The sequence below is a fragment of the Notechis scutatus genome, chromosome 6 (assembly GCF_049901735.1).
Source record: "Notechis scutatus isolate UNSWTSFEM ecotype Mainland chromosome 6, rNotScu1.2, whole genome shotgun sequence".
Taxonomy (NCBI): domain Eukaryota; kingdom Metazoa; phylum Chordata; class Lepidosauria; order Squamata; family Elapidae; genus Notechis; species Notechis scutatus.
The window spans coordinates 14,635,835-14,663,535 of NC_142014.1; the positions used below are offsets into that span (position 1 = coordinate 14,635,835).

General features: G+C 36.1%; 1 protein-coding gene across 1 annotated transcript; it reads left to right on the plus strand.

Annotated features, from left to right (window-relative positions):
- Window positions 1-1,736: 1,736 nt before the first annotated feature.
- Window positions 1,737-27,492, plus strand: TUBGCP6 (tubulin gamma complex component 6). The gene is made up of 25 exons (XM_087969398.1): window positions 1,737-2,567; window positions 3,178-3,341; window positions 4,306-4,516; window positions 5,117-5,290; window positions 7,124-7,245; window positions 10,077-10,152; window positions 10,570-10,679; window positions 10,923-11,014; window positions 11,334-11,473; window positions 14,068-14,217; window positions 14,417-14,498; window positions 14,582-14,670; window positions 14,834-14,949; window positions 15,750-15,888; window positions 15,970-16,086; window positions 17,229-18,774; window positions 19,430-19,467; window positions 20,194-20,389; window positions 22,194-22,362; window positions 22,935-23,076; window positions 23,302-23,496; window positions 24,101-24,233; window positions 24,491-24,704; window positions 25,875-26,074; window positions 27,006-27,492. The coding sequence occupies exons 1-25, from the start codon at window positions 1,818-1,820 to the stop codon at window positions 27,095-27,097; spliced, it is 5,457 nt and encodes a 1,818-aa protein (XP_087825524.1). The 5' UTR covers window positions 1,737-1,817; the 3' UTR covers window positions 27,098-27,492.
- The last annotated feature ends 209 nt before the right edge of the window (window positions 27,493-27,701 follow it).

Genomic DNA, 27,701 nt, shown 5'->3' on the forward strand with positions numbered 1-27,701 from the left:
CTTTAATTTTCAGCAAAAAATGCTTCTGCAGCTTTTATTCTGACATCATCTTGTCTTTGGACGACCTTCAGTGTAGTCGCCAATAGAAAGCATTTCAATTTTTTTGCTACAGTTCTGTTTCTTTTCCAGTCTCTTTCACTTCATCATTGTACCCAAGTTAAGTTAATTTACATTTGTGTAGGGCACAAACTGGCATCTAATACTTTTTATTCTTGCAGATTTATTTTCACTCTAGTTTTGTTGACTTCTTTATCTTCCAATGTCCATTCCCACCCCCCCCCAGTAATTTTTGACAGTATCAAGTACTAGTCTGTCCCATATTCAAAACCTGTTATTAATTTGGTATCCTTCATTTGTTCTAACAACTTTCATTATATCCTGTACAGTCAAATAATTCTTTTAGGGTTATAGTTATTCCTATGCCAAGTTATGTTTTTTTTAAAAAAAAAATTATTAAAATTCAAAAGCAAGCATTACAATTCAATCTAATGTAAAAGAAAAAAGGGAGGGGAATAACAGGTCAAGTAAAAAGTGATTAAAATACATTAATTATATAGCAAAAGTGATGAACCTTTTTCATTATAGAGATAATATAATACAATCTCTCTTAAGTTTAAATGAATAATACCAACTCTTAAGTGATCGAACTGATTTGTGTTTTAGCCATGCATTTGAAAAAACAGACCTTTATCTAAAATGATATTTCACCTTTCTCACTCATTCTTGGTGCTCTGAAAGGATCCAGAACCTCTTTTTTGATATTCCTTTGACTTTTTCCCACCCATCAAATCATATAATTTAATAAAATTCTAGTTTGCATTCATTCACAATGTCTCTGATTCTACCATGGAATGTAACGGGCAACTATCACCATGGGTTTCTACTTTCATAGATGCCATTGATTCATGCCTTCAGAAGGACCTGTCTCATGCATTTTAGCCTTATGATTCATAATAATCTATTGATGGCTCCTTTGCTGGGTGTCAGGCTTCCAGGAACTCTATGGCTCTTCGGTTTGCATGGTCAATTATTTTTTTGCTTTTCCAATTGAATGTGTAGCCTGGGTAGCTGTTGAGTATTTCCCATCTTTGTTCTTCATCACAGTTATGTATACTTCTTCTTTTTTTTTTTTTTTTGCTGTAGTTGGCATCCCATCTGCCCTAGGTAGTGTTGGCTGTAAGCCCGAATGTTGATTCTCTATTAAGTGTGTGTGCTTTCTTGGTAGGTTATGCGTTTAGTTTACACTGGATTCATCAGTATCGTCTTCACCCATTTTTCTCTTGCGCTGTTTTTATAGTTGATGTTTTTCCTAGAAATATAAAACAAATAAGTGGCAGTTTGAAATAAATTACAGAAAATAGTGTCATAGCTTAATTAAAATAAGCAGAGACTACTCCAGGCTGTTACCAGGAGTCACAAACTGACCCCAAATTGCGCACATGTAGTTCCTACACACATACAAAATGTGTCGAGTCTTTTAAAAATAATAGCAAGTTTTGATTAAAGTTTTGTGTGTTAATTAGACTAAAAGATTTAAAATAGATTGTTACTCTGAACCAAACCTTAATAATTACCTCAGCTGCTATGGCAGTGTTCTGTTTGCAACATTCTTGCTACTTGCTTTCTAATAGTGGGACATTGCCCAAGTCTTGGCTGTTAATTTTGTAATGCTTGCAGAGACAATCAGTAGCGACAGCATTAATTATATTAATAATTTTTTTTCTTTCACTTTTTCAGGAACACAAGTCACTGCTTGTTGGACTATCACTGCTGGATTCATTCTGAATTGATTGTGGATATCCATAACTGATGGGACCATGGAGAGTATTACAAAACTATTTGGTGACTTGTGTGAGGCTCACATAGTATCTGTGTCAACAAAGGTCCATTTGAACAAAAGAAAGAGTAGCAAAAAAATTTCAAGGAAAAGTCTCAAAAAGATTGCATATAATACTTTGTTTGCTAATCTTTTTCTGGATGAAACCCGCAAAGTTCCTCAATCAAGTTTTTCTAGACTCCCTGTGAAAAACAAAATGTTAATGCTGTCTTTCAATTTGAGAGTTGCTGGACTGAGCTTAGAAGCAGACAGGCTGGAGCAACTGGTAGAGGAATTGGAAAAGTCAACTTGCTTACCATTTACTGAAATTACTTCCATTTTGGATTTTCTGATTCAGCTTGCAGGAACTGGGCCTCCTCATTGTTCACCCCTCAAAAAGGATTATTTCTTGAATAACAAATACGTAGGAAGAAACACTAAATATCAAGGCTATGATTATTACGATGTTAGCATATTTGAAGCAGACGTGCAGGCTTTTATTGCAAATGAAGAACTTCAATGTAATGATACAATTCAAAAGACCTTGCAAATTATGGAGGCAGCACCTGGTACAGGTCTTCCCATGGTAGAACTGTTTTCACAGAATTGTTCAATGGGGGACAGGTATGAGAGAGAAACTAGGGTCTCGCTCTTTGGTGCTCTCATTCACAGTCGTACATGTGATATGGACATCAAGTTGGATTTGCCACCAGTGCCTGACAATGCAGATCTGTCTGGGCTTGCAATCAAGGTATAAGATTGTTTTCTTTTGTCTATGCCAATATTGGTCTTAACGAACTCATGGGTATTTATACTTTCTCCATAGAATACAGATGACATTGGCTAAGAAGCCCTTCTGTCTCCTCCATTCACTCTACCTCTGCAATTCCACAATTATTACCTCATTGGAAGGACAAAGACAAAAATGTAGATTTTTCACTCTCATGCATCCCTCTGATCTGATGCTACAGCATATGTTTCCATCATGGTGTATAATGTGATTTATATAAATATACTCGAGAAGATCAGTGTTCCTTGCCCCTGTCTCAACATTACAAAATGTTTCTTGACCAGTAATATGCTTCTGACACATCAGCCAATATTTCATGACAACTTAGGGTTCTAAAATGTTTTATTGCTTTCATTTATGGATATTATTTGTTCCTGTTTTAATGTTATAGTATAGCACTATTGTCTCATATGATATATTTTTATAGGAAGTTGGATACAAACCAAACCTAAGTATTAATTTTTATTTGGACAATTCATTATAAGCTCTATTTTTATTAGAACAATCCCAAAACAGAATAGTTAAAAGTAATAATATAGGACCAGTAAAGGAGTATTTTTTGTATTTGCAGGTTCCCCAAAGTATTGATCCTTCTGAAGATGAAGGATTCCAGTCAGCATCCAATCTCACTCCAGATTCTCAGTCAGAACCCAGTGTGACACCAGATCTTGATCTCTGGGAAGCAGCACTTACTTATGGACCGAGTAAACGGAGGTGCTGGGAAAGAATTGGATTGTAAGTATTTGACTTTATATTTTTAAAAAGTGCTTGTTGTTAATGAGGTATTCTGTGGCAGGAGAGTGCTGTGATTAGTACAACAATGTTCCAAGTATTTTCATTAAGATTTCATACTACAGTTCAATTTGCAGAGTTACCTTGCTGATATACAACTAAAATCTATTCGTTTGCAATGAATGGAAAACTGGAGAATGGCAGTCTTTGGATCCAAAATATCACATTCACTTCTAAGTTGTTCAGTTATGTTACCCTCCTCTTTACGTTTTTGATAGGGGCAAGAGACAGAAAATGTGTGGAATGGCACACCTAATAGTGTGGAGGCTATAGTAAAGGAAAACTGATAAACAATGTGCATATTTGCATTCCTTTGGATGATACATAATTGTTGATGAAAAGGAATGCATAGTAACAGAATTCAGAAAGTATAACTTTAAGAAAACCCTAGAAAAATGTTAAACTAATCACCAATTTTTTGATTATCATAGTTACTCGTGCAGTTCTGAAGAAAATTGTTCAATGTTTTATAAATGTACAGAACATTTCAATCCAAATCCTTTAAAAGTTATTTTATATAAATGAGTTGACTTTCAACCTCCCCCACTCAAAAAAAAGCAGAGGTTGAGTGACATACAAATAAAATAAGAGTAATTTGCCAAAGAAATTAAAATTAGTTTATTTGTTCTTTTTTGTTAAACAGGTAATGCAACAGGTATTAAATAATATTTAATAAAAAGGTCTTTATTCAAAAGGCCATAATGCTTAGATGCCAGCAATTTGGAAATAGCTTGTAATCTACATCTCTTTATAACATGGTGGACACTTATGCATGATTCAAGCAGAAAAGAAAAATCATATTAGTTATACATGATTTTGTCAATGGTTTTCTTGAGGCAAACTGGCTCTCGGTTTCAGAGGTAATTCAGATTTCTAGTTTTAACATTTTTGTGGTTTTTCCTGACAGTCCACCTGGGAAAAAAGAGGAGCCATATCTTTCAGAAGCTGGAAGAGAAGCCTTTGACAAATTTTGCAGACTTCGAGAACAAGAACTGCAACTTTTCAGCAGTACTAAATTTCAGTTTCCACAGCGTGTATTAGTAAAAGAACCAGAAATTGTTAAAGATGTGTTGAATGTTCTTATTGGGGTTGTATCTACTTCTTTCTCATTTAATCAGGTATAACATTTCTATACAATATATAATAGTTTTATTTTTAGTAGAAAAATCTAGATACGCATTTTTGCATTCTATTTTGCTGGACAGAGTAGCCTAAGAAAAGTATACCTTTTTCAATTTTGCAAAATCTATGAATGGTACTGTTTAATGCAAGGGTTTTCGGTCCACTATTGGGCTGCGAGCTGTTTGGAACTGGACCGTGGAAGCGGGCATGCGTTCCCATACTGCTTGTGCAGAACCATCCCCTCTCCTCACCATTTCCGTGGCCCAGTTCTGAACAGGTTGTGGCCCCCTGCCCTAGAACCTAGATAGTAAAACCTTCCTATTGAATTAAAATACAGATTTACATTACTTAAAACATTGTATTTAATTTTACCAGAAGCTTATATATTCTTACAATGTCAAATTAGTATTTAGCATTGAGGTAATATTTTCTTTAAAATACTACAGTATTCAGTAGACTTTTATTTTAAAAATTAATATAAAAATAGTACATTTAAGTATTCCTAATTGGATTTATGAGGACATACATTTGTTAGTAAAAATATTCTATGCTGTGCATTTTAGTCATTTCCTGTTACTGTTTTCCCAACTTTGTAGGCTGTTCAGATATTTGTAGTGAAACAAGGCATTTATGTATCTGGAACTTCGCCTGAAAGTATGAACTGCCTACTGTCAGAAGTGGCTGAATATGGAACTTATTACACACGGCTGAGCCGTTTTTCTGTTCAACCAGTTCTGGACTCATCATATAAAAAGGGGCTTGTATTTCAGGTAATGCACTTACAGTTATTATTAATTTGGTTGAATATATTCTTCTCGTTACCTGATATCTATTAGTAAAGTCTGGTGTGTCCTCTGTTTTGAAAGAAAAAATTGCCCTTTGTTCTTTCTCCTATGCTGTTCAGTTAAATCCCAGTTGTACAAAACTCTTCTTCACAAAGCGCAGGGAGAATGAGGTGCTGAGAGCAACCTTGTTCATGCATAAACCTGTTACATTTCACTTGGGATTTAACCTGGTTATGAGATTGAAGATGCGTTGGTCCCTCTTATAGATAATTTATACCAGAACGTGGATTGTAGTAGTGCAGCCCTCTTAGTCCTATTATATTTTTCATGAGTGTTTTAATATCATCAATCATAACATTCTTCTGGACACTTGTGATGTTAGAGACAGAAGGTACTATTTTGTATGTCTTCTCTTATCTGAGCAGGTGATTCCAGTCAGTAGTTTTGAGCAATCAAGCTCTTTGTCTCTCCAGGATGCATGCTACGTGGTTCCCTTCTCTCCCAATATTAGTGAGACATATCCTTTGTTGTTTCTGGGTGAAGTATAATTAATTTGCTGATGACATTCACTTATATAATTCTGAGCCAAGGAGGAGATGATGTAAATTTCTTTATAGGGTCTCTAGAGATCATAAGTCAGTGGATGGGACAAAGCAAATTGCAATTGTGTCCCAGAGGATAGTGCTGCTGTTTGTATACAAACCATCAGATCTCTGATGAGGCTTAGGATAGCTCTTCTTGTGGATTAGATTTGCACTTTCCTGAAGAAACAGGTTCGTCATTCAGGAACACTTCTGGATTCTTACCTTCCTGCTTGATAATCAGGCAGAGCATTTGACTAGAAGAAGCCTTTGCCAAGCTTTGGTATAACATTTGAGGCACTTTTTGGGGTAAGAGGCACTGACAACAATGTCTCATGCCTTCATTAACTTATAATCCTCATTAACAATGTAGCATTATTTCTGCATACAAAAACAGTTGCATATTCATGTCTTAGCCCAATATACCTAATAACTGATACAAATACTATACTGCATATCTATACACAAAGACACGAAACAGCCAAGGGGGCATCCACATGTCTTTGTCTTATTCCCTCCTTAGCATTGTACCATTTATTATGCATTCCATTTATTCTCACAAATGCCTTCTATAATATACTGTTCTTGATTTACTTAGCAACCAACATACTTGTGCCAAAATTCTATAATGTAACCTAAGACTAGGACCAGTCAATTTTGGGATATTTTGGTTGTCACAAGGAATACAAAAGCCCAGTTCCATTCCACACTGCTTATGCTATTGTACACATTCAGGGGTCTCCAAGGCTAGAGTTTGCCTTAAAATTCAACATACATACCTCACAAAGAAATAGATAATATGTAGTGTGCAGAATATAGTGTTGACTATGTTGGGTATAAATCGTTCTGATTGCCCACTGTTATATATTTGTAAGGGGATATAAATTAAACCAAGATTTGTTAGCTGTCATTATTTGGTTTTGACTCAGTGTATTGTAGTCCTCATGGTTTATACTGTAGGAATTGGCAGTAATTCAATTGTGTCTCATTTATCAACTGTGATTAAGTAAGTCATAACTTAACATGATACATAAACAGGTTCATGCAGAGTATGTGTGCCACTAATGAACAAGGGTTTTTTGTTTCAAAAGGTTTGTGTCTAGGTAGGTGTGGTGTGTGAAAAGACCCTTATCCTCTGAAAAAGATTAACGTATCCTATCTCCGTTTTCCAATTTAGTAAACTATGAGATATGTTATATTTTTAACTAAAAATAACCTTTCTTTTTGCTGTTGTTAGGCTTTCACAAGTGGACTGAGGAAATACTTACACTACTATCGAGCGTGTGTTTTGTCCACTCCCCTGACTTTAACTCTTCTAACAATCAGCTTTCTCTTCCGAAAACTAGGACGACAGTTAAGGTAAGATTGTAGGATTAATGTCATAGGACAGAAATGGAAGATTGAACACTTTTCAACAGTGTCCCAAAGATAGTTCTGATGTCTTTATTTTAACACAGGGATCCTGAACCCCATCTGGCTGTGACCCGCTACCGGTCTGTGAGCCATTCAGAACCAGGCTGCAAAAGCAGCATGTGCACCTCCCCACTTGCACAAGCAGCGGGTGAGCACATGTGCGCAAGCTCCATTCACGCAAGCAGCTGCTCGTGCAAAAACATCCCCCCTCCCCTCCCCCGGCTGCTTCACAAAGCCATAAAGGTTGGCGAACTCTGTTTTAACCGCTTACTGTAATTTAGTCGTAGTTGCTAAAATAAGTTTAGAACTCTAGATTTAGAATTCCTTTAGACCTGTAACTAAAATAAATACTGACTGAATGCTGAATTGCTTTACCTTATTTCAGGGTTGTGTCCCAGAATATTTATATCTCCTGTTCATAGAAGCTAGCAGAAATCATTTCTAATGGGTTACCTGTAAGTGCTGTGTTCCTGAATTAAATATATAGAATTTTTATTATGTTTGTGACCCAGGTGGTTAAGGCAAGGCAGGCTTTAGAGAGGTCCTTTATTGTCCTCAAGAAGTGTTCAACAAACGGCCCTCCAAATGGACTAGTAAGGCTCCAACCCTGAAGGCAGCCATCCTCAGTCCCCCAAATAACAGCCCATATATTACCAGAAAAGTTCGCAAGGCAAAGTCCAGGCATAAAACAAGTGTCAGTCCTCAGGGCAAAGACAAGGTACACAACAAAGGCAGTTCTGAAGGTCCTGGTTGTCCCCCCCCCCCCGTCCCCCCCGAATTGGGTTCCGATTGGCCATGACAGATGCACTTAAGGCTAGAAAAGCATTAGGGAATGAAAAATGTAGACCTGACCCCTCATTTCTAATAAAGGTCTATTTAAAAAGCTGCTGCCTTAGTGTTGTGCACATACATTTATTTATGAAAGTAATGTCACATTGGTTGGATACATCAGTGTTGTTTTCATGGGACCAAATAGAAATGGTTGGCTAATGGCTCGTTCTGAGATCTCTTTTCAAAGTCCCAGACTAGCTAAAGATCCACAGGATTCCTTGTGATCTCCCACCAAAGAGCTAATGAAATCTGGCTCTTCCTAGGTTTTCAGGTTCAAACCTAGGGCAGGCAAGATAATCTTGCGCACTTACGGTAGTTATTATTAATGGACTATTCAAAGAATTGAAATATAATTTATACAGTAATACAGTATATTAGATCAATGTAACATAATTAACATACTTAGATATTTGCTATGAATTGTTTTAATTGATTGCGATATTTTGAAATGTATGGTATATTAAAATATTTAATTAAATAAATTAAGTTAAAACATTCATTTAACTTAGATTTAATTCAAGACCTATAATAAAATATATATATTTTTCTGAAAGTTCAGTCACACTTAACATATATTGCTTGAGAATTCTGAGTTAGATTCGAGAAGGCAAGATTTATTTATTTATTTATTTAGATTTGTCAATCGCTTACAAGATAATAGGTATAAGTATATACATAGTTATGAATACATGAAATGGGTACATATAAGAAAAATAAAAGAAACTATAGGACAGGGACAGTAGGCACGTTGGTGCATTTATGCATGCCCCCTACAGACCTCTTAGGAAAGGGGTGAGATCAAAAGTAGACAGTCTAAGGTTAAAGTTTTTGGGGTTTGGGGAAGAAACCACAGAGTCAGATAGAGTATTTCAGACATTGACCACTCTGTTGCTGAAGTCGTATTTCCCACAATCAAGTTTGATGCGGTTAACCTTGAATTTGTATCTATTGTGTGCTCTTGGTTTGTTATGGTTGAAGCTGAAGTATTAATTGACAGGTAGGACATTGCAATGTATGATTTTATATACCATACTTAGATCAGACCGAAGACGGCGTAATTCAAGGTTTTCTAGGTCTAGAATTTGAAGTCTGGTGGCATAAGGTATAAGGTTAACAACTCTTAATGCCTTCTGGCTATGTAGTTACAGTGGGCTCTAGCACTTAGATCATTTGAGATGAGTATTCCAAGGTCCTTTACAGATCATCAACAAGGTCTTGACTATTCAGCTTGTATTTTATTTTCTGATTATTATTTTTTTGCCAATATGTAAGACAGCATTTATTTGTTGAGATTTGAAATTGCCATTTGGTTGACCATTCTGATACATAATCAAGTCTTTTTGAAGGGTAGCAGTATTGTCTGTGGTATTGAACAGCTTTACATCATCAGCGAAGAGAACGCAGTTGCTCTTGATATGATCACAGAGGTCATTTATGTAGGTTTGAAGAGAGTTGGTCCTAGAACACTGCCTTGGGGGACACCATTATTGACAGGTACAGAATTTGGTAGGACACTCCCAATTTTACCATTTGTTGTCTGTTTGACAGGAATGCTTCTATCCAGTTATGCAGGTATCCAGAGATACCATAAGATTTTAGTTTTAGGAGTAGTTTGTCGTCTACCACTGAATCAAAGGCTTTACAGAAGTCAATGTTGATTGCGTCTATTGTTTTGCCCTGATCGAGTTGTATAGTCCATATGTTTTTGCAGTGTAAGAGTTGCAGATTACAGGATAGTTTTTTTCTGAAACCAAATTGTTAATTAGAGAGTAGGTTGTTCTCGTCATTGTTTTGCCTTAATAAAAACTCGATTAATGAGTTTCATCATCTTCTGAGCCAAATATTGGAATAGTTCAGAGCGTATCTTGTCTGTCCCCTACCTTGGACAGTTTTAATACTCTGCAAGTGATTGTGCAACTGTGTAACTGATTTGTCTTTTTGTTAAGGTATTTGGCTGAGCTCTGTGGCATAGGAACAACTGCTGTGGGAGCTGGTGGAGGCACCAGTGCTTCCTTTCCAACTGTGAGTACATGAGTTTGTTTCTATTTCTAAGTCACAGCAAAAAATGTATATTTTTATTTATGGCTTGGTTGGAATAAATAGCTGCTATCAACAGGCTTACAGGCCATGGATTTTAAATGATTTGATATGATTTCTTGTAATTTCTTTTCTTGTATGATTTCTTGTATTCAACTTGTAACATTTGTATTCATCAATGTTTGAAATCATATAACTGAGTACAAAATATTATGTTATTTCCCCACCTATTAAAAGCTTAAATATGTATAACTACTAAAGCAGGGTTACTTGAGCAAGGAAGCAGCTGTCAACAGTATCTTTATCCAATTGATTTCTTGGCTAAAGTCAGGCAAATGAGTCTCAACTGACAAAAATGTGAATTTTATGCTTTTTACACAAACTGTCTTGTATGTATTTCAGGGAGTTGAACTTCTTTCATATCTCTACCAAGAGACTCTTAATAACTGCAGCAGTGAGCATTATCCAGTTCTCCTGTCCCTACTGAAAACAAGCTGTGAACCATACACGAGGTAGGAGCCGTGCATGCATTGTTACAGGGATCTGGCAAAATGATATCATGGGTTCCTTAGAGTTCTCAGTTTAGGCATCCACAGGCATGTTTGAGGAGCATTGAAAGTGAGACACACAGATTTTCCCAGTTACAGTAACTGAATCATTTTAATAACCTGATGTGATAGCATATTAATCTTGCATACAACAGCCATTCTAGAATATTATTTTTTTAAAGGACATTCAAGTGTTTTCTGCTTTAGGTTTATCCACGACTGGGTGTATAGTGGTGTATTCAGAGATGTCTATGGTGAATTCATGATTCAGGTGAATGAAGATTATCTTGGCTTCAGAGGTAAGCTTTCTTTGAAATATCATTTGTTAGATTCATGTCCCACGTTTTGTTCAGGAACTCAGGGCGACACAAGCAAGGCTGCCTCCGCTCATTTTTCTCCGACACAAGAGCTATTGCTATAAGATATGTTGGACTGAGAGAGAAATGGAATTTAATGAGTGAAAAATATTTGCAATACAAATTCCATTCAAAGGAAGTTGCCTGGCTTGTAAAGAACAAATGGATAATATTTGGGTTCTCACTATGTTTTATTGCTTTAAAACCATGCCAAAATACACTTCAGAACTCTTTTTGATATATTATACTTCTTTATACTTAGACAAGCATTACTGGACCCATGGATATGTTTTGATTTCTAAAGAAGTAGAAGATTGTGTTCCTGTATTCTTGAAACATATTGCTAATGATGTATACATTTGTGGGAAAACTATAAACTTACTGAAGCTGTGTTGTCCCAGGGTAAGTATTAGAAGTTAATTATTTTGTTTAGTATATTTGAAATCCTAACTCTAGGGTTATTGATATAATTTTAGAGGCTGTTTATACTGGCAGTTGTTACCATATTAAGTATGATATTCATTCTTTGAATCCATGGCATTGTTTTTCTGCAGTATTGAAATTGTCTAAGAGATTTGCTGAATTACTGTAGAAACTCTTCTTTTTTTCCAGTTATATTAGCTGGAACCTAGCAATCATTAGAAGATCTCTGTTAAGAATTTTCTTTCTTTTGTACGCAAAGGATAGAGATTTTAGGGAATGCTTTTGATAGAATCATAGATTTCTAGAGTGAATAGGGTCATTTTGTCCATATAATCCCACCTTCTACTCAGGGAAGGATTGGAAATTACAGCCCTTTCAAACAGATGATAATCAGACTCCAACCCAAACAAATTCAGTGAAGGGCAGTCAACCACTAATTTTATTGCTGGATTGTTCTTTCTGCTCAGATTTTTCCCTCCTTAGGTTTATATGAAATCTTCTAATTTTAATCTTTTAGCTTGTCCTCTTTTTTTGTTCTGATTTTCTATGAACATTTCTTTCCAGTATTTGAGAAATACTGTCATGCCTCCTAACTTCATGTTTTAATCGCTGTTAATGTGCCCAGTTCACTTAGTCTCTGTTCTTAGAGCTTACTTTTGAACCTGCTAATTATAAAAAAAAAATCAAATATAAAATCATATGCCTGTTTATCTGATTTTTGTTTCCTTAATTTAAAAAAGGGTTGTTTTGTCTGCTAAATGTTATTTTCAACCCATTTTTTGTATTTTTAGCATCCTTCATTAACCTCAACTCTTTCTGTTCTTGTGTTTCTCTCTACAACTCTGTGCCCACTACCTTCTTTCCATGACTTGTATATTGTCTTATTTCGGTATACTTGGTACTGGCCTCTTCTGCTGTCCTTCACTGATCCTCCACACCGGAATTGCTTGCAGTTGTGCTTATAATATCTTTAGGAAACCCTACTCTTTTTGAGCCCTTTCTGATTAGTTTCTCTTGCCATTGGAGCATACCAGTCATTCTTTCAGATTATCAAAATCTAGTTTTCTGAAGTCCACAATACATGCTTGGGTATATATCAGTTTAGTTTTTCTGAAAATTAAGAATTCTAACGTTAGGTAGTCATTTTCTTTCACGTCTCTTTCACTCCTTCAGCTAAATTTCCCCTGTTGAGTAGCATCAAGTCAAGGACAGCTGATTCTCTTACACCTTCCTTCAGCTTTTGAAGAAGAAAAAATGCCAGCAATACAAATCGGGAATTACTGGAAGGAATATCTTGGCAGAGTTTGTCTTCTAATAGATATTGAAATAAGTCTGCCATGAATAGAGTTTCATCCCTTACTGAGAGCTATGCTTCTGTTTGAAAGGTGTTGTCCTCATCTTTTCCTTGCTTCTAATAGTCTCTAAGCAGGGTTAATATTTACAATTCCTCTTCCCTGCTTTGTATGGCTTCTGTTTCCTTTTGAATAAATAGTGTAATTCGCTTTCTGGGTTACAGACATCGTTATTTCACTCAGCCTCGGTTGTACCTTCCACATTCTGTACTGAGAATTCAAACTCATGTTTATTTCCATACTCCAAACATTAGTACTAACATTGAACTAATGTTTTCTTTGAGTGGCTTAAGAAGTACAATTTCTGCATTGCATAAATCTCTTTCTGTGGTCCTTCAGCATTTTTATTTCCGCTTTGCAGAGGATTTGGTTTCAAGCCTTTTGAACCTTGCCACGCTTTGTCCAAACATATTTTTTTTTAACCAATCCTTGTTAGGTGCCAACAATCCATTATCTAGATAAGTCAGATTGCGCAGTCCCAGAAAGCAAGCTTTCTCCCATTCACTCCAATTTCTTTCTTTCTTTCTTTCTTTATAACACTTTTGTTTCCACGACCAATCATGTTCAACATAGATGAAGGTTCTGGCTGTGTTTTGAAGTATTATTTATTCCCATATGTATCAGAATGAGGTTATAATTGGCACTGGATTTGATAAGTTTTGTAAGTTGTTCTGTCCTATCCTTATCTTTGCTGCTGATGGCTCAAGAACTTCAGGCTGTTATCGTAAGGAATTGCCAGCTTCCGTGGCTATTCTTTTTGTCTTCTTACAAGGTCCAGTTGCATCCTCCAAGCTAGGCAACTTTAAGACTTGTGGACTTCAACTCCCAGAATTCCTGGCTGAGGAATTCTGGGAGCTGAAGTCCACAAGTCTTAAAGTTTCAATGTTTGGAGGCCCCTTCTCTATGTGTTTTAGGAATTTCGTGTCCTGTCTCCTTTTGTGCCATGATTTCCATGAAATCCTAGAGCTCTTTTATTTGCAGGTTCCTAAAAAACTATTTTTTTATAACGAGTGGTCAGAATATTGCTTGCTTTAGATTATTTCTTTATCTCCTTCGTAGTAAGAAACACTTGTTAAAAGTCTGCGGAGTTACAGAAGGAATAAAGCCCATCAGATTCAGAAAGTATAGGATTGTGTCCTTTAAACAATGTAGGTGGCTAGTGAAAAATAAAAGGTGTCTAACTTAAAAGCAAACTTGGTTTTAATATTTCTATTTTTGCAGCACTACATATGCTGGTCTGATATCCCTGTTCCTCGGATTTCTGTAACTTTCTCCCTTGATGAGTTAAAAGAGATTGAGAAAGATTGTGCAGTCTATGTTGGTCGAATGGAAAGAATTGCTCGCTATAGTACCATCAGCAAGGAAGAAAAGGTAAATATATTTAACAGAATAATTTCAGAATGGAAATTATTCCATTCCATTGTCCAGGAGCTAGACAAAATCTAGGCAAGATTTTGGTTTCTGAGTGATAACATTTTGAATTTGCAAATTTTCTAATTTATTTAATGTATGTCTCCTTTTATGATATAACATTTGGAAATTACAGTAAATCACATGGATTTTCTCTTAGGTTTTGCGCATGGAAATTGAGAAACAGAGGTTAATTGCTCATGCTCAAGAAGCAGCTAGCAAAGCTCTCAAAGCCATTACTGGTAATTTATTTTTGTCTTTGCAGTCTAGTTGAGTTTCTTTTTGTTTTTTCTTATAAAAATATGCATTTTAACTTTACTTTTAGATCAACAGATATCAGAAAAAATGGCACTGGATGTAAAAAAACGTGAACAATTCCAAAAGTTGAAAGAACAATTTGTAAAAGATGAAGAGGTATGTAAAAGATGAAGAGGTATTCATAAGAAATTTTCACTAGCAGCTCTGTGTGTGTGTGTGTGAATGGATGAATGGATATTGAATTAGTCTGAAAAAAATATACAGCTCAGTTTAAGGTCTTGGAAAATTCTTCTGAAAATCTTTCTGAATATTTTGATAGCGTCGACGTACTCTGAAACAAGAAGAAATTGACGATGATTTTAGTTATGCTCGGGAACTCAGAGAGAGGGAGAAGAGACTTAAAGCTTTAGAAGAAGATTTAGAGAAAAGGGCAAGGTAAGCAAATCATAGTATTTCATGTTCAGACTTTTCAGTGATCAAGAGCAGATTTAGTTTAGAATTGACAAGATATGGTTTTTTATGTTAATACTAAAAATCTCTAAATCATGAATGCATAGCTTAAAAAGAGATGGTTTGAAATATGCAGAAATACAGATGCAGCACCTCTGCAGCTCTTAAATAGAAACAGAAGCAGTTGCTTTAATAAGTTGGTAGAGAGATGCTGCATTCCTGTTCTGAAACACCTCGTCCAAATCACATCTGAAGCATTGTGTGGTCCTAATATGCCATATTTTTGTCTATGGAGCTGTCAAATGTAGTGATGAATTCAGCCAATCTAATGGATCATGCACCACTAATCAGAGTAAACAATTAAAAGAACACAATATACTTACCACAAGCTGACACAAAAGTACCAACTGAAATGTATTTTTACTTATAGTACAGAACTATGATAGCGCAATATTAATCTTGCCATCTGATTGCGTAAGAAAGAGTATTGTGCCTGAAGACCCACAACACATGGCATTTATGTTTTTTATTCTATAAATTCACTTATAGTTAGGGTAGATTTTGGGGGTAATTATTGTGTAAGCTTTGAACACTATAATTACATTACAGGTAACTTCATTAAATTGAATTGCATGAGTATCTATCTTGCTCATTGATTTTGACCATTTGGGCTGTACTTATTTTGGAAGTAATGCAATTTGTATTAATCAACTTTGTTAGTTTTGCTCTGCTTTAATAGTATCTTTTCTAAGATACCAGTGTTATTTTTCTTTCTTTCCATTTAGACAAGAGTTAATTGACCATTATACTAAGCTGTCTGAAGATGCAGCTCGTAGAGAAAAAAAAGCTTTATGGAAAATTCAGAGGCATAAACTGGAAGCAGCCCGTCTCGATTTTCTGTTAAAAGATCAAAAAAATATTGAGGTACTGATATTTTTCTTTCTTTTTTTAAAAGCATATTGAACATACTTATTACAAACATTAATATTTCTATTTTATGTTTAGGACATGCTTGAAAAACTTCCTGGTGGGAAGTACAGGAAAAAAGTAAATATAATTCCAGAAGATCAAAGTCAACAGGTTATGCTGGCTGTAGGCCAAAGGAGAGATGCTCATCTTCAGGTTTGTACTTCCTTCTTCCATCTATGGCTCGGAGCCAGAGTTTAACAGCTAGTAAAATATCTAATAAAAAGAGACAATTTTTCATAGATCTCGAACTTGACAATAACCATTTTTACAACTATAAAAAGTATGTATTTAGCTCCGTGTTATTAAAAAGCCATAACTTTTCCTGTTCAAAAGTGTAAAAAGGGGATAAAGTTTCAATACTACCAAAAGTTAAGATTAGTTTGGTACAGAAAACATAATCCTTTCAAGATGTACTTTATTATACCGGTACCGTATTGCAGGGTACCCCTTTCAATGCTTTGCTCCAGATCTAATGAGTAATAGCATGTAATAGTATATCACAGTGGTGGCTAACCTTTTTCGGTTCCCAGCACCCAGAAAGCAATGCACCCGTGACTCCCCCATGCACTGCGCATCTCTGCGCATGCACATGTGACCCTCATGCACCTCCCGCATACACCCTGCCCCATGAGCATGTGTCCCAGATACCCGACAATCAGCTCTAGGGCGGGTAGCATACGTGCATACGCAGTGGGGCTCTTCCGGGCAACCTCTCGCATGCCGGCAGAAGTGGCTCTGTGTGTGCCACTTCTGGCACGCATGACATAGGTTCGCCATCACAGGTATATCATGCATATATCTACATTTCCTGGAATTCAAGAAAGCCATTTTTATATACATATTAGCATGTTGGCCAATCACAACTGGTGTGGTTTAAAAATAAATGCAGTATAGGGAATTATCTTACTTCAGACCATGTCTCCTTTTAGCCATGTTTATTCTATTCAGATTTGAAGTAACTGTCCTGATTGTTGATTTAAGTTGCAGTCCCATGCACTGGGATTTTCTTCATACATGTAGTCTACGATTAAATTAGCTATTGGTTTAAAGATGAACACGCCCTTTGATTAGTGCTTATATGTTTGTGGTAACCCAGATTATTTCCGTGGTAAATAAAACAATGTTGAGACCTTTGAGAAGTTTAGTGAAGACAGTAAGATGAGCTAGTAAAAACAATTGTAAAATAAAATTGTATACAAGTAACTTCAGAAACGGCAAGTGAAAGAATAGAATTGAATATAAGTAACTGAATTTCATATATATTGTTGTAATTATTTTCAATTTTTGCACTACAGCCTGACCATCAGAAGATTATGGACATGGAGAGAGATACAAAATCTGAACTGACAAATTACATTTCAAAGGACCAGTCATCGGAATTAACACAGCCCCTAAATGTGCAGCCTACAGACTGCTCTAAATCGGAAGAAGCAGAAGTTGCTTCTCAAACTGCCTGTAGTGATCAGATGGCAACACTTTCCAAGGGTATGTCTGAGCTTGGTCTGAATTTTGAAGATTTTTTGCCAAAACCTCAGGAAGAAATACTCCAAACAACGCAACAGACAAACCTGTTGGATGAAGCTTTGGAAAGTATCAATTCAGAGCTGTCCTTAAGTGATCAAAGAAAGGAAAGTAACTCTCTGCCAAAAGAGGCTACAGAAGGGGAAACCGTCTTCCCTGCTTCTCTGGATGATGAATATGACTTTAACACTGTTCTCAGACCTTCGATTTCACAAAGCCACATACAGGTTGGTGAAAATGTTTTCCATGTTGAAAGCAGGAGACCTCGGTGGAACATCCATGGCCACGTATCTGATGCAAGTATTAAAATTGGAGGCTACATTCCTCATAATGAACTCTCCCAACCGCATTCAAATCCACATGGGCATTCCTCAGATGCACACATCAAGGTTGGAGAATATGCTTCTGAAGAGGAGCCTCACCAGCCTCGCTGGAACATCCATGGTCATGTATCTGATGCGAGTATTAAAATTGGAGGCTACATTCCTCATAATGAACTCTCCCAACCACATTCAAATCCACATGGGCATTCCTCAGATGCACACATCAAGGTTGGAGAATATGCTTCTGAAGAACAGCCTCACCGGCCTCGCTGGAACATCCATGGTCATGTATCTGATGCGAGTATTAAAATTGGAGGCTACATTCCTCATAATGAACTCTCCCAACCACATTCAAATCCACATGGGCATTCCTCAGATGCACACATCAAGGTTGGAGAATATGCTTCTGAAGAGGAGCCTCACCGGCCTCGCTGGAACATCCATGGTCATGTTTCCATAGCTCATATTCCTCTTGGAGGATATGCCTCTGAGGTAGAGGTCTCGAGACCCAGGTGGAACATTCACGGTCACGCTTCAGATGCTAATATAAAGATTGGGGAATATGTGCCAAAGGTAGAAACCACGAGAACTCGATGGAACACTCAGGGGGACATTGTGGATACCAATATTTGTACTGGGGAAAATGAAGGTCTATCTTCTCGACCTCGGTGGAATGTCCACGGCCATGCCTCTGAGTCACATTTTAAAATTGGAGAGCTGGTTTTGGATTCTGAGAGTTCAAAGCCTCGATGGAGCGCCTTTGGTCATGTATCACAGTCCAGTATTCAACTGGGGAAATGGACTCCTTCAACTGACAGTGATCCAATACCACATTTTAAATCAAGTTTTGGCCCTGCATCAAGATGTACAGTACAGACATTTCTATACAGTAGGGGATTCTCTGATGAGAAAGGAGAAGAACAAGAAACAAGACCACCTGACATTGGGTTGGCCAACTTGGATAAAATACAAGAAGAAAGCTTCGGGGAAGAACAGGGTGAGTGACATGTACCAATATATAATGATGTAGCTACTAAAGAAATCTGTTGAATTCAGATAGGTCAAATAGCTGAGTGGAAATCTTCTCAAGTTTTCTAAGCTCAGCTCTTATCCCACTTGTTGCTCTTTAATATGGTGGGCTACAATCCCCAACACTTTTCATAATTGAAGGGAGCAGCCAGGAGGTCACTTGTTTGGAGAAGTTATGTAGCAAAATTAAAGATTTGTCAGGTACATTAAAATAATTAAAACTGGTCTGAATTAATATTTAAATCTTTAAAATGCCCCTCCTTATATAAAAATAAATGGAAGATGAATGGCATTTAATAGCTGAAAGCTGTTTATGCAACAAAAATAAGAAACCTCAGGTTATAAAACAACTTAAAAATGTTAAAATACTAAAACACAAAATTATAATATTATTAAGAACTATACTAAACTGAACTAAGAGATATGACTCCAAGAATATATTATCCTTATGCTTCTTCTCTTTGATTATTGGGGGAGGTGAAGTTATATATGGGTAAAATATACAATATTTATATACTATAAATATATAATATAAAAACCGAATACAAAAAAAGACATTCGATTTATGTATATGTATTTTATGTATTTCTTCTGTTCCCCCACATATTTTTTTTTTCATGCAGTCCGCCAAGATGATACTGAAGATCTTCAGTCTTTCCTGGTGAGAAGAATCTTTTTGTACTGTTTCAAAATGCAAAGGACTGTTGACTTTCCAATCGCCATTTTGGCAGAAGCTCTGAAGGCTAAACCAACAAGGAAAAAATTATATAGTACTGTATTCTGATATTGCTGCTTTGGCTGCTGCTGCTTAGCATTCTTTGCTTCACTGAGCTGATTTTGCTTAGCATATGCCAGCATCAGTGTATAGCAGGGGTGTCCAACCTTGGCAACTTTAAGACTTGTGGACTTCAACTCCCAGAATTCCTCAGCCAGCAAAGCTGGCTGAGGAATTCTGGGAGTTGAAGTCCACAAGTCTTAAAGTTGCCAAGGTTGGACACCCCTGGTGTATAGCAATGGAGTCTGTTGTCTCCATAAGGAGCAGTCAACCAACAGAAAGAAAGGGAAGTGAGAATATTAATTATCTTCCACTGTCTCTTTTAGCACTAAAATGGGATGTTCTTTTACAATTAGCTAGCTAGGGAATTAGCCATTTTAAGGAATGATTCAGAGACCATATGGTGCTATTAATACTAGGTTTAATTGAAATGAATTGTTGGTTTATATGGGAACACACTAACTTTTTAGTGGAAAACTGGAGAAATTTCTGTTTTTATTCCATTATATTTTTATATCGATGTGAATATTTTAGAATTGAGAAAAAATGAACATTACATAAATATATCAGTTGAAAAAAAACATTTTAATATCAACATTTCTTTTTCATCAGGTAGAAGAACCTGAAAAATCAACCTCATTGAGTGTTGTGACTCAGCAAACTACTGTCTCTGAGGTCATTGTGTCTGAAAATCAGGAAGGAGGAAGCACCAGTGTTGCTATATGGAAGAAAGAAGAAGCAGATTACCTGCAAGCCTTATCTAATCAATATTGCCTGGAAAAATATCAGGATCAATATGAATTTATGTGTGAGTAGTCTCAAAGCGAGATGCATTAAGACAGTGTAACTGCATGAAATGATACAGCCTTTTAAAGAAGATAATTTTGAGTGTTGCTAACCTTTAACTCAGTAGCTCAAGGGTGAGGAGTTTATGATCTTTAGATCATAGGTATCCAAATATTTTGTGTTGCCTGAGCTGCATTGAATTAAGAGTGAATTTGTCTTGGGCCACATATAAAATACATAACACAGTATCGCTAAAGAAAATAACACAATAGTGTTAAAATTTTACAATCTTGTGAGGCTGCGTTACTAACTGTTCAGGACTGCATGCTGCCATTGGATTGGTCAGGTTTGCTGTAGATGTTCTATATTAGTGACCACTAACTTTGTTTAACCTAGGGAGAGTGAGTTTTAAAAATTCTTTTTAAAATTCGAATTTAATTTCATTCTAAAGGCTGCGAGAAAAGAGAGGCTCAGTAATAAGTCAAGGTTTAACATGCTTCTTTTTTCATTGTACTGTCACTACAGTACATAAAACTTCGGTGCATGATCTGTAAGTATTTTAGGGCCTGCAAAAATGTTCAACTCTCTTAATCTCTGACTAAGGTTGTGCAGAGCTGAATGTTACGAGAAATACACCTATTCTGGATGTTTTCCTGGAAGTTAATTATCTACCCTGGAAGCTCCATGTAATGCTCCAAACATAGTCCACCCCAAATTTTGTCTGGAACATTATAAACTGCTTCTGATTTAGATTTAATGTCCGGGGATGATCTGGAAGAGAAAAGGGTCAATCCTTGAAAATTTGATTTTGCCTCTACCTGACTGTTATTTATGACTACATCATACTAATATATTCATCAACATGTGGAAGATCACAAATTGTCCCTTTTACTGTAAAACTTTGGGGATTTAATTATTTTTCTCAGTAATTTTGAACTCTAAATAAAAATATTTCTGTTGGGTAGAAAGGGCAAAACTCCATTCTTGTAGCTTCATGGGTCACTTGAGTTTCATAATTCATGCACTAGAAATTGTTAACCAGGATTCCTATGCAAATATACATGTACAATGTACTAAGGAAATGTTTTTATTGGTGGTTAAAGCATGGGCTAAATTAGGTTTATGTGCACCTTTTTTCTTCCCATGATTAATAATCTAATTTAATGTAAATCCTTCTACTCTTTGTCATTTGTGATTCCATTCAGTTTTCAACTTTTGAACAGCATTTTATAAATACTTCCATTGCTTTATGGTTATCCAGGAGTAGGATTCAAATTTTTTAACAACCGGTTCTGTGGGCATTTTCTTAGTTGGTGGGCATGGCTTGGTGGTCATGTTATTGGCTGGGCATGGCCAACTCAATATCACTCACATTGAGGCACACATCTCCTCGCCTGGCCTCTCATGACTGTGGGGATGCTGCAACAGTCATAAGTGTGAAAAATGGTCATAAGTCACTTTTTTCAGTGCCATTGTAACTTTGAATGGTCACGCCACACAAGCAAAGTACCAGCAAAGGAGGAAAAAAAACTCCACAGTTTCTGTAAGCAACACCAGAATGTTTCCTTCCTGGCTTCCTTACAGGATTAGGCCAATAATTTCTTCTAACAACCGGTTCTCCGAACTGCTTAGAATGTTAACAACCGGTTCTGGCGAATAGGTGCGAACTGGTAGAATCCCACCCCTGTGGTTATCTATATACTAAGTAGATGGTGAATGTAAACTACAAGTTGTTACATATTGGCTGTTTGGTTCATTGTATTTTACCTTTTGATAATCTTTAAAAATAATAATGTTTCACCTTAATTTTTTTATCTGTAATGCAGCTGAGCTTCCGGTTTCCCATCTCTTACATCACATGATCCCCAGATCCTACACTTTCCCTGTGGACCCCACAATACAATCAGCAACAGATGAAACAGCTGTACAACTAAGTGAGCTCTTATCACTTCCAGTGCTGATGAAACGGTCCATCACTACCCCCTTAGTTTCTCAGTAAGTAGGAGTAGAACTATTTAGTCAATATGTAAGAGTACTTTGTTCTGCTGTTCACATTGTTTTGTTAAGGACAAACAAATTATCATCTCCACTCCTTTTATTGAGTCAGTAGCATAGACAATTTAGTAATTACTGCAGAAACAATGTATATCATATATCATATAATAACTTTTATTAGATCTATAAATGTCATAGCATATTTCCTCATCAGTCTTTTCTTCATCAGGCCAAAGGAATTACATACAAATATGATGAAGAGTTAGGGTGAAAAACAAGGTCTATTTGAAAGGAACTTTTTATTTTCAACATACATGATACATCCTTACTTGAAAAGCAACCAAAGGATGTTGAACTATTCTAAGAAGTTCTTTTGTAGAAACTAACCATTAATTCTGTATACAGGATCAAAAGGGTCATTGTTTTTAATATACTTCACAACTTGATTTATGAGTCCATTTTACCTTAGTCTAGCTTATCGTGGTTTTGTTTCTTCCCTTTTATAATGAGCAGAGAATTTTAATTATTTTACATTTTAAAATTTGGACCATCTATTTCTTTTTTTTTCCTAGTGTTTCCCTTGTGAACAAAGCCATTGTGGATTATTATTTTGTGGAATTGAATGTTGAGAAACATTTTGAAGCATTGAGGCATTTTTTGTTAATGGAAGATGGAGAGTTTGCTCAATCACTCAGCGATTTGCTTTTTGAAAAGGTATAGAATTATATCTATTTGTCAAGATGTAAAGTAATGATAGGTCAGAAAATAGCCATTTCACTGATCATGTTTCCAATGATGGTCAAAAGCAAACAGCCACTCTTTGCATTATAGGAAACTCTGGCACAAGGAAATTTTCTGGTAATAAACAACATGCTTAATTTCTGCTTATATCCTTCCCAGTAAATTCTCAGCCTCTGATATGCTATTTTCTCATTCAAGCTGGGAACAGGACAGACACCTGGTGAACTTCTGAATCCACTAGTCCTCAATTCCATCTTGAATAAGGCACTTCAGTACAGTCTTCATGGAGACAGTCATTTGGCTTCTAATCTCTCTTTTGCACTGAAATACCTTCCGGACATGTTCAAACCCAATGCTCCTGATGCCCTAACCTGCTTGGACCTACGATACAAGGTAAGTAAGATGCCCATGGCACTTTTCAACTTGTATTCTAAAGCAGGGGTCCCCAACCTGATCCGTGGACCATCACCAGGCTGTGGAAAACCAGACCGCAGAAACAAGTGAAGCCCTATCTGTGGGATGCAGGCAGCGTACAAAACCATGCCCCCTCCAGTCTGTGGAAAAACTTCTCTCCACGGTGCCCAAAAGGTTGCAGGCCGCTCTTCTAAAGCCATGATTGATTTAGTAATAGCAATAACACTTAGACTTATATACCACTTCATAATGCTTTATAGCCCTCTCTAAGCGGTTTTTACAGAAGTCAGCATATTGCCCCCAACAATCTGGGCCCTCATTTTACTGACCTTGGAAGGATGAAAGGCTGAGTCAACCTTGAGCCGGTGAGACTCGAACTGCCTAATTGCAGTCAGCCAGCAGTCAGCAGAAGTAGCCTGCAGTACTGCATTCTAACCACTGTGCCACCATGGCTCATGATTTATTAGAATAATTGATTCTGAATATTTCCTGATACTATTTATAAATCCATATTTGTGTGCTTTATAAGCTTTTATCTCAAAATGTTGCAAATGCAGTGATAATTATTTTATTTTTCTTTTAGGTTGACTGGCCCTTAAATATTGTAATTACTGAAAACTGTATGAATAAATATAACAAGATATTCTCCTTCCTGCTACAGTTGAAACATATGGTATGGACTCTTAAAGATGTCTGGTTCCACTTAAAGCGAACTGGTAAGACTGATTTGCATTACTTCTGCCAAATATTTCTTTTTTTTCCCATTGAAATATTTTTTGAGTCTATTCTATTGATCGTGTAATATTTTATTCAACATTATTATATTTTAGAAGTAATTCATTAACCTTAAATTATATTTATCCTTTTTTTTTCTTTTAAATTTGGCTTCTAAAATACTGTTTCTCATTTTTAAATAAATAACTATTTTTGGACCCTGTGATTGGTTGATTAAATATAATATTTTGTTTTTCAGCATTAGTAAAACATGCATCGAACTCAGTCCAGTTTCGACAACTGCAGCTTTATAAGCACGAAATGCAGCATTTTGTTAAAGTTATTCAAGGTTATATTGCCAATCAGATTTTGCATGTCAGTTGGTGTGAATTTGGGAATAAATTGTCTTCTGTGGGGAATTTGGAAGAAATTTACAGAACACATGCAGAATATCTCAACAAAGCAATCTTCCGGTAAGGAAGCTGTATAACTTGTCTGCTTATGTTGATCAATAGTTTCATAAAAGTAAAAAGTTGGATAATCATGAATATGACTTGGTCTGGGTTTACTGCTACTAGAACGTAGCAGACTAGATGCATTGTGCATTGATGAACCACAGAAAGTAGTTGCTTGCATGGCATTGCAGGAATAAGAGAATCTTATGTAGGACTTCAACTACCAGGAAGAATTCATTTAAGATTGTTTAAAAAAAATCAGTCTGTCTATGTTCTAAAGTTGGACTATAGCCACCCTAGTGCAGAACCATTTGTGGCTTCTTTTGGGAGTTTTTGTAAATAGTCTACAGCATTACTAGTTTTAAGAAAAAGAAATTGTTCACTAGTTTAATATTATTGTTTTGTTTAAGTCTTAGAGCCTGTCAGATGATTGATTACAATAATTTATATCCTTTTAGGATAATAGGTCTCCCAAAATGGCTTATAATAAATGATAAATAAAAATCAAATAAATATAGTTAGAATCCTTTGCACATGTGGTTTCTTTCCCTAATCCTCTTTGTAATTGGTTGCTTATGGTAATAATGGCCCTATGAAGAGCAGGGAAGAGTTAAGATTCATGTCAACCTTTTAAGGCAGTCCAGGATCAGAACAGAATCCACACAAGTTTGACTGGAACTATAGTTTATTAAGAAAGGTTATAGCAAAACGTGTGGGGATCACCCAGGCCTTCTCTGGTTCTCAAAAGCAAAATTATTTTCCAGATATTGGAAGATATTTACAAAATGTAAATAAATTACATTTTTTTTTATTTGTTAAAAATTTGGGGGTTTTCATAAACAAAAGGATGGTAATGGGTTTAGCATGCTTTTTTACATCATTCAATAATACTCCAAATCAATCAATTTTAATTCTGAATATGGTAAATGATAAATATATACAAAAGCTGTTTTGGAGTTCTCTAATTTTTAAAAGTTGGGGTTCTGAGAGCAAAATGTTTAAGAAGCAGTGAACCAATTTGAGTTTCTTTTTAATATTTTCTTTGTTTTTAGACTTAAAGCATGTTCTTGTCACTATTGATGCATAGTTTTAAAATCTATTACAAAGATAGAGGGATTGCATTGCTGCCTGTCAGTTAATTTCACATTGGCGTATGTTTAAAATATACCTTTGCTTTTTTCTTGACAGGGGATTATTGACCGAAAAGGCAGCCCCTGTGATGAATATAATTCACAGCATTTTTAGCCTCATTTTAAAGTTCCGTAGCCAGTTAATCTCTCAGTCGTGGAATTTTGATAGCAGCAAACATGTGGCTGTTCACCCTAATTTTGGATTAATGCAGCAGTCCTATAACACATTCAAATATTACTCTCATTTTCTGTTCAACGGTAAGACTTGCCATGTAATTTTTCTCTAAGGTTAATCTGAAAATCAAAATGAAACTCAAGCACAGCATAATTGACTAATCTTTTTTAAGAGTACATTACGGTCTCTTTGAAATTAAGACTAGTTAATTTATCAGTTTTCATAGAGCAAACCTTCAGGGACATGACAACATTCTGTATTTTAAGGTGTAGAAGAAAAACTTGCACTTCATTTCATATTAAATTAAAGCATAGTTTAGTATCCAAATGGTGAAACCCATGACATCAGGTGCAACCTCAGCTGCAGTCTGCAATGGCCTATCCACCTTATCTTGCTACTTAACCCCTCAAGTTGCAACAGTTTGCATAAAGGAAAGCAGATGGCAACAACACTAATCTTCTCTTTCAGCAATCCTCTTGGTAATTGTTTGGTTCCTTATGATAGATATGCAGCAGGTTCACCCTCCCTTCGCCTCTAAATTAAGGATCATCTTTTTGCACAGTATGTGTTTTTTTTTTCTTCAGGCCTACTTTCACCCCCTAATTTTGAGCCTTTTTTCCTTTACCTTTTTTTCCCCAGAATTTGAGTCCCACTGTTTACAACTGTTATAAGGAAAGCCAGCTGATTATTGCCATGCTTACCAATGTACTTGGTAACATCCCTCTTTATGCAGGATATCTAAAACAGTCTTAGAGGGCAGGCTGCTGGACAAGGTTCTCTGCAATTAAATAAAACGGCTGGAAGAAATAATGAGGATAGGCCTCTTCCAATTGATGCACATTATTGCAAGGATTCATTCCAGGGGCACTTAGCTTTTTCCAATAAGAACATTTGGAAGAGGCCCAGTGACATTTCTCTTGCCATAAGCTGCTTCAGACTGACTGTGAAGATGCAGATTCAATTGATAGATTGACTTTTCTAAGTTTTCCCTCTTTCTCTCCCCTTTCCCTGCAGTAGTAACAAAGCTTATCAACAGAGGATACCAGCCTCACCTGGAAGATTTCTTACTAAGAATTAACTTCAACAACTATTACAAAGATAATTGAGCTTTTAAAATAGACTAACTGCTCCGGGTATTACAAGGAACCCAGGCCATTGGAAAGCTGCTGACCTCGGAAACTTTTCCACTTAAAACAGTGACAGAGTAGAATGGCTCTACTGACACAGCAGGATGCTCCATTTTCCTCTCATAGCATGGCACCGGTTCATACTGTCTTCTCATGGAAGCATGTTTCCCATGTTGGTGTGATATATCAAAGCGTGCATAGATGTAAATTTGTCAATGTGTAAATTCTTCCTTTAGCATTGTAAACGCTTCTCATGTAAATGTGTAATAAAGAGCAAGGCATAAATTTATTATTTTGTAATCAATATGCAAATGTTGAGAGTAAAAAAACCTTCCTGACAATTACCTCTTTGTGGATAAATTTAATATGTATACAGTCCAGAATCTGTTTGTTTAATTATGCTATAATGGCCTATGATTATAGGTGCTGTGAAGATTTTTTAATAGATCTAATTAATCATTTCCCAATTTAGCTCCTACACTCCTCACATTTTCCTCAGTGTTCTTATTGTATCCTTTGTTATTTTTTTTTAATTTAGCATCAAGGCACACCAGAATACATCCAGGGTCATTGGGATTTGGGC

Excerpts from the sequence above, each read along its gene's own strand:
- TUBGCP6 (XM_087969398.1), top strand. The coding sequence starts at position 1,818 with ATGGAGAGTATTACAAAACTATTTGGTGACTTGTGTGAGGCTCACATA. Across the intron at positions 11,474-14,067 it reads TGAAGCTGTGTTGTCCCAGG|CACTACATATGCTGGTCTGA; the intron begins GTAAGTATTAGA and ends CTATTTTTGCAG. Across the intron at positions 24,234-24,490 it reads GTTCCACTTAAAGCGAACTG|CATTAGTAAAACATGCATCG; the intron begins GTAAGACTGATT and ends TTTGTTTTTCAG.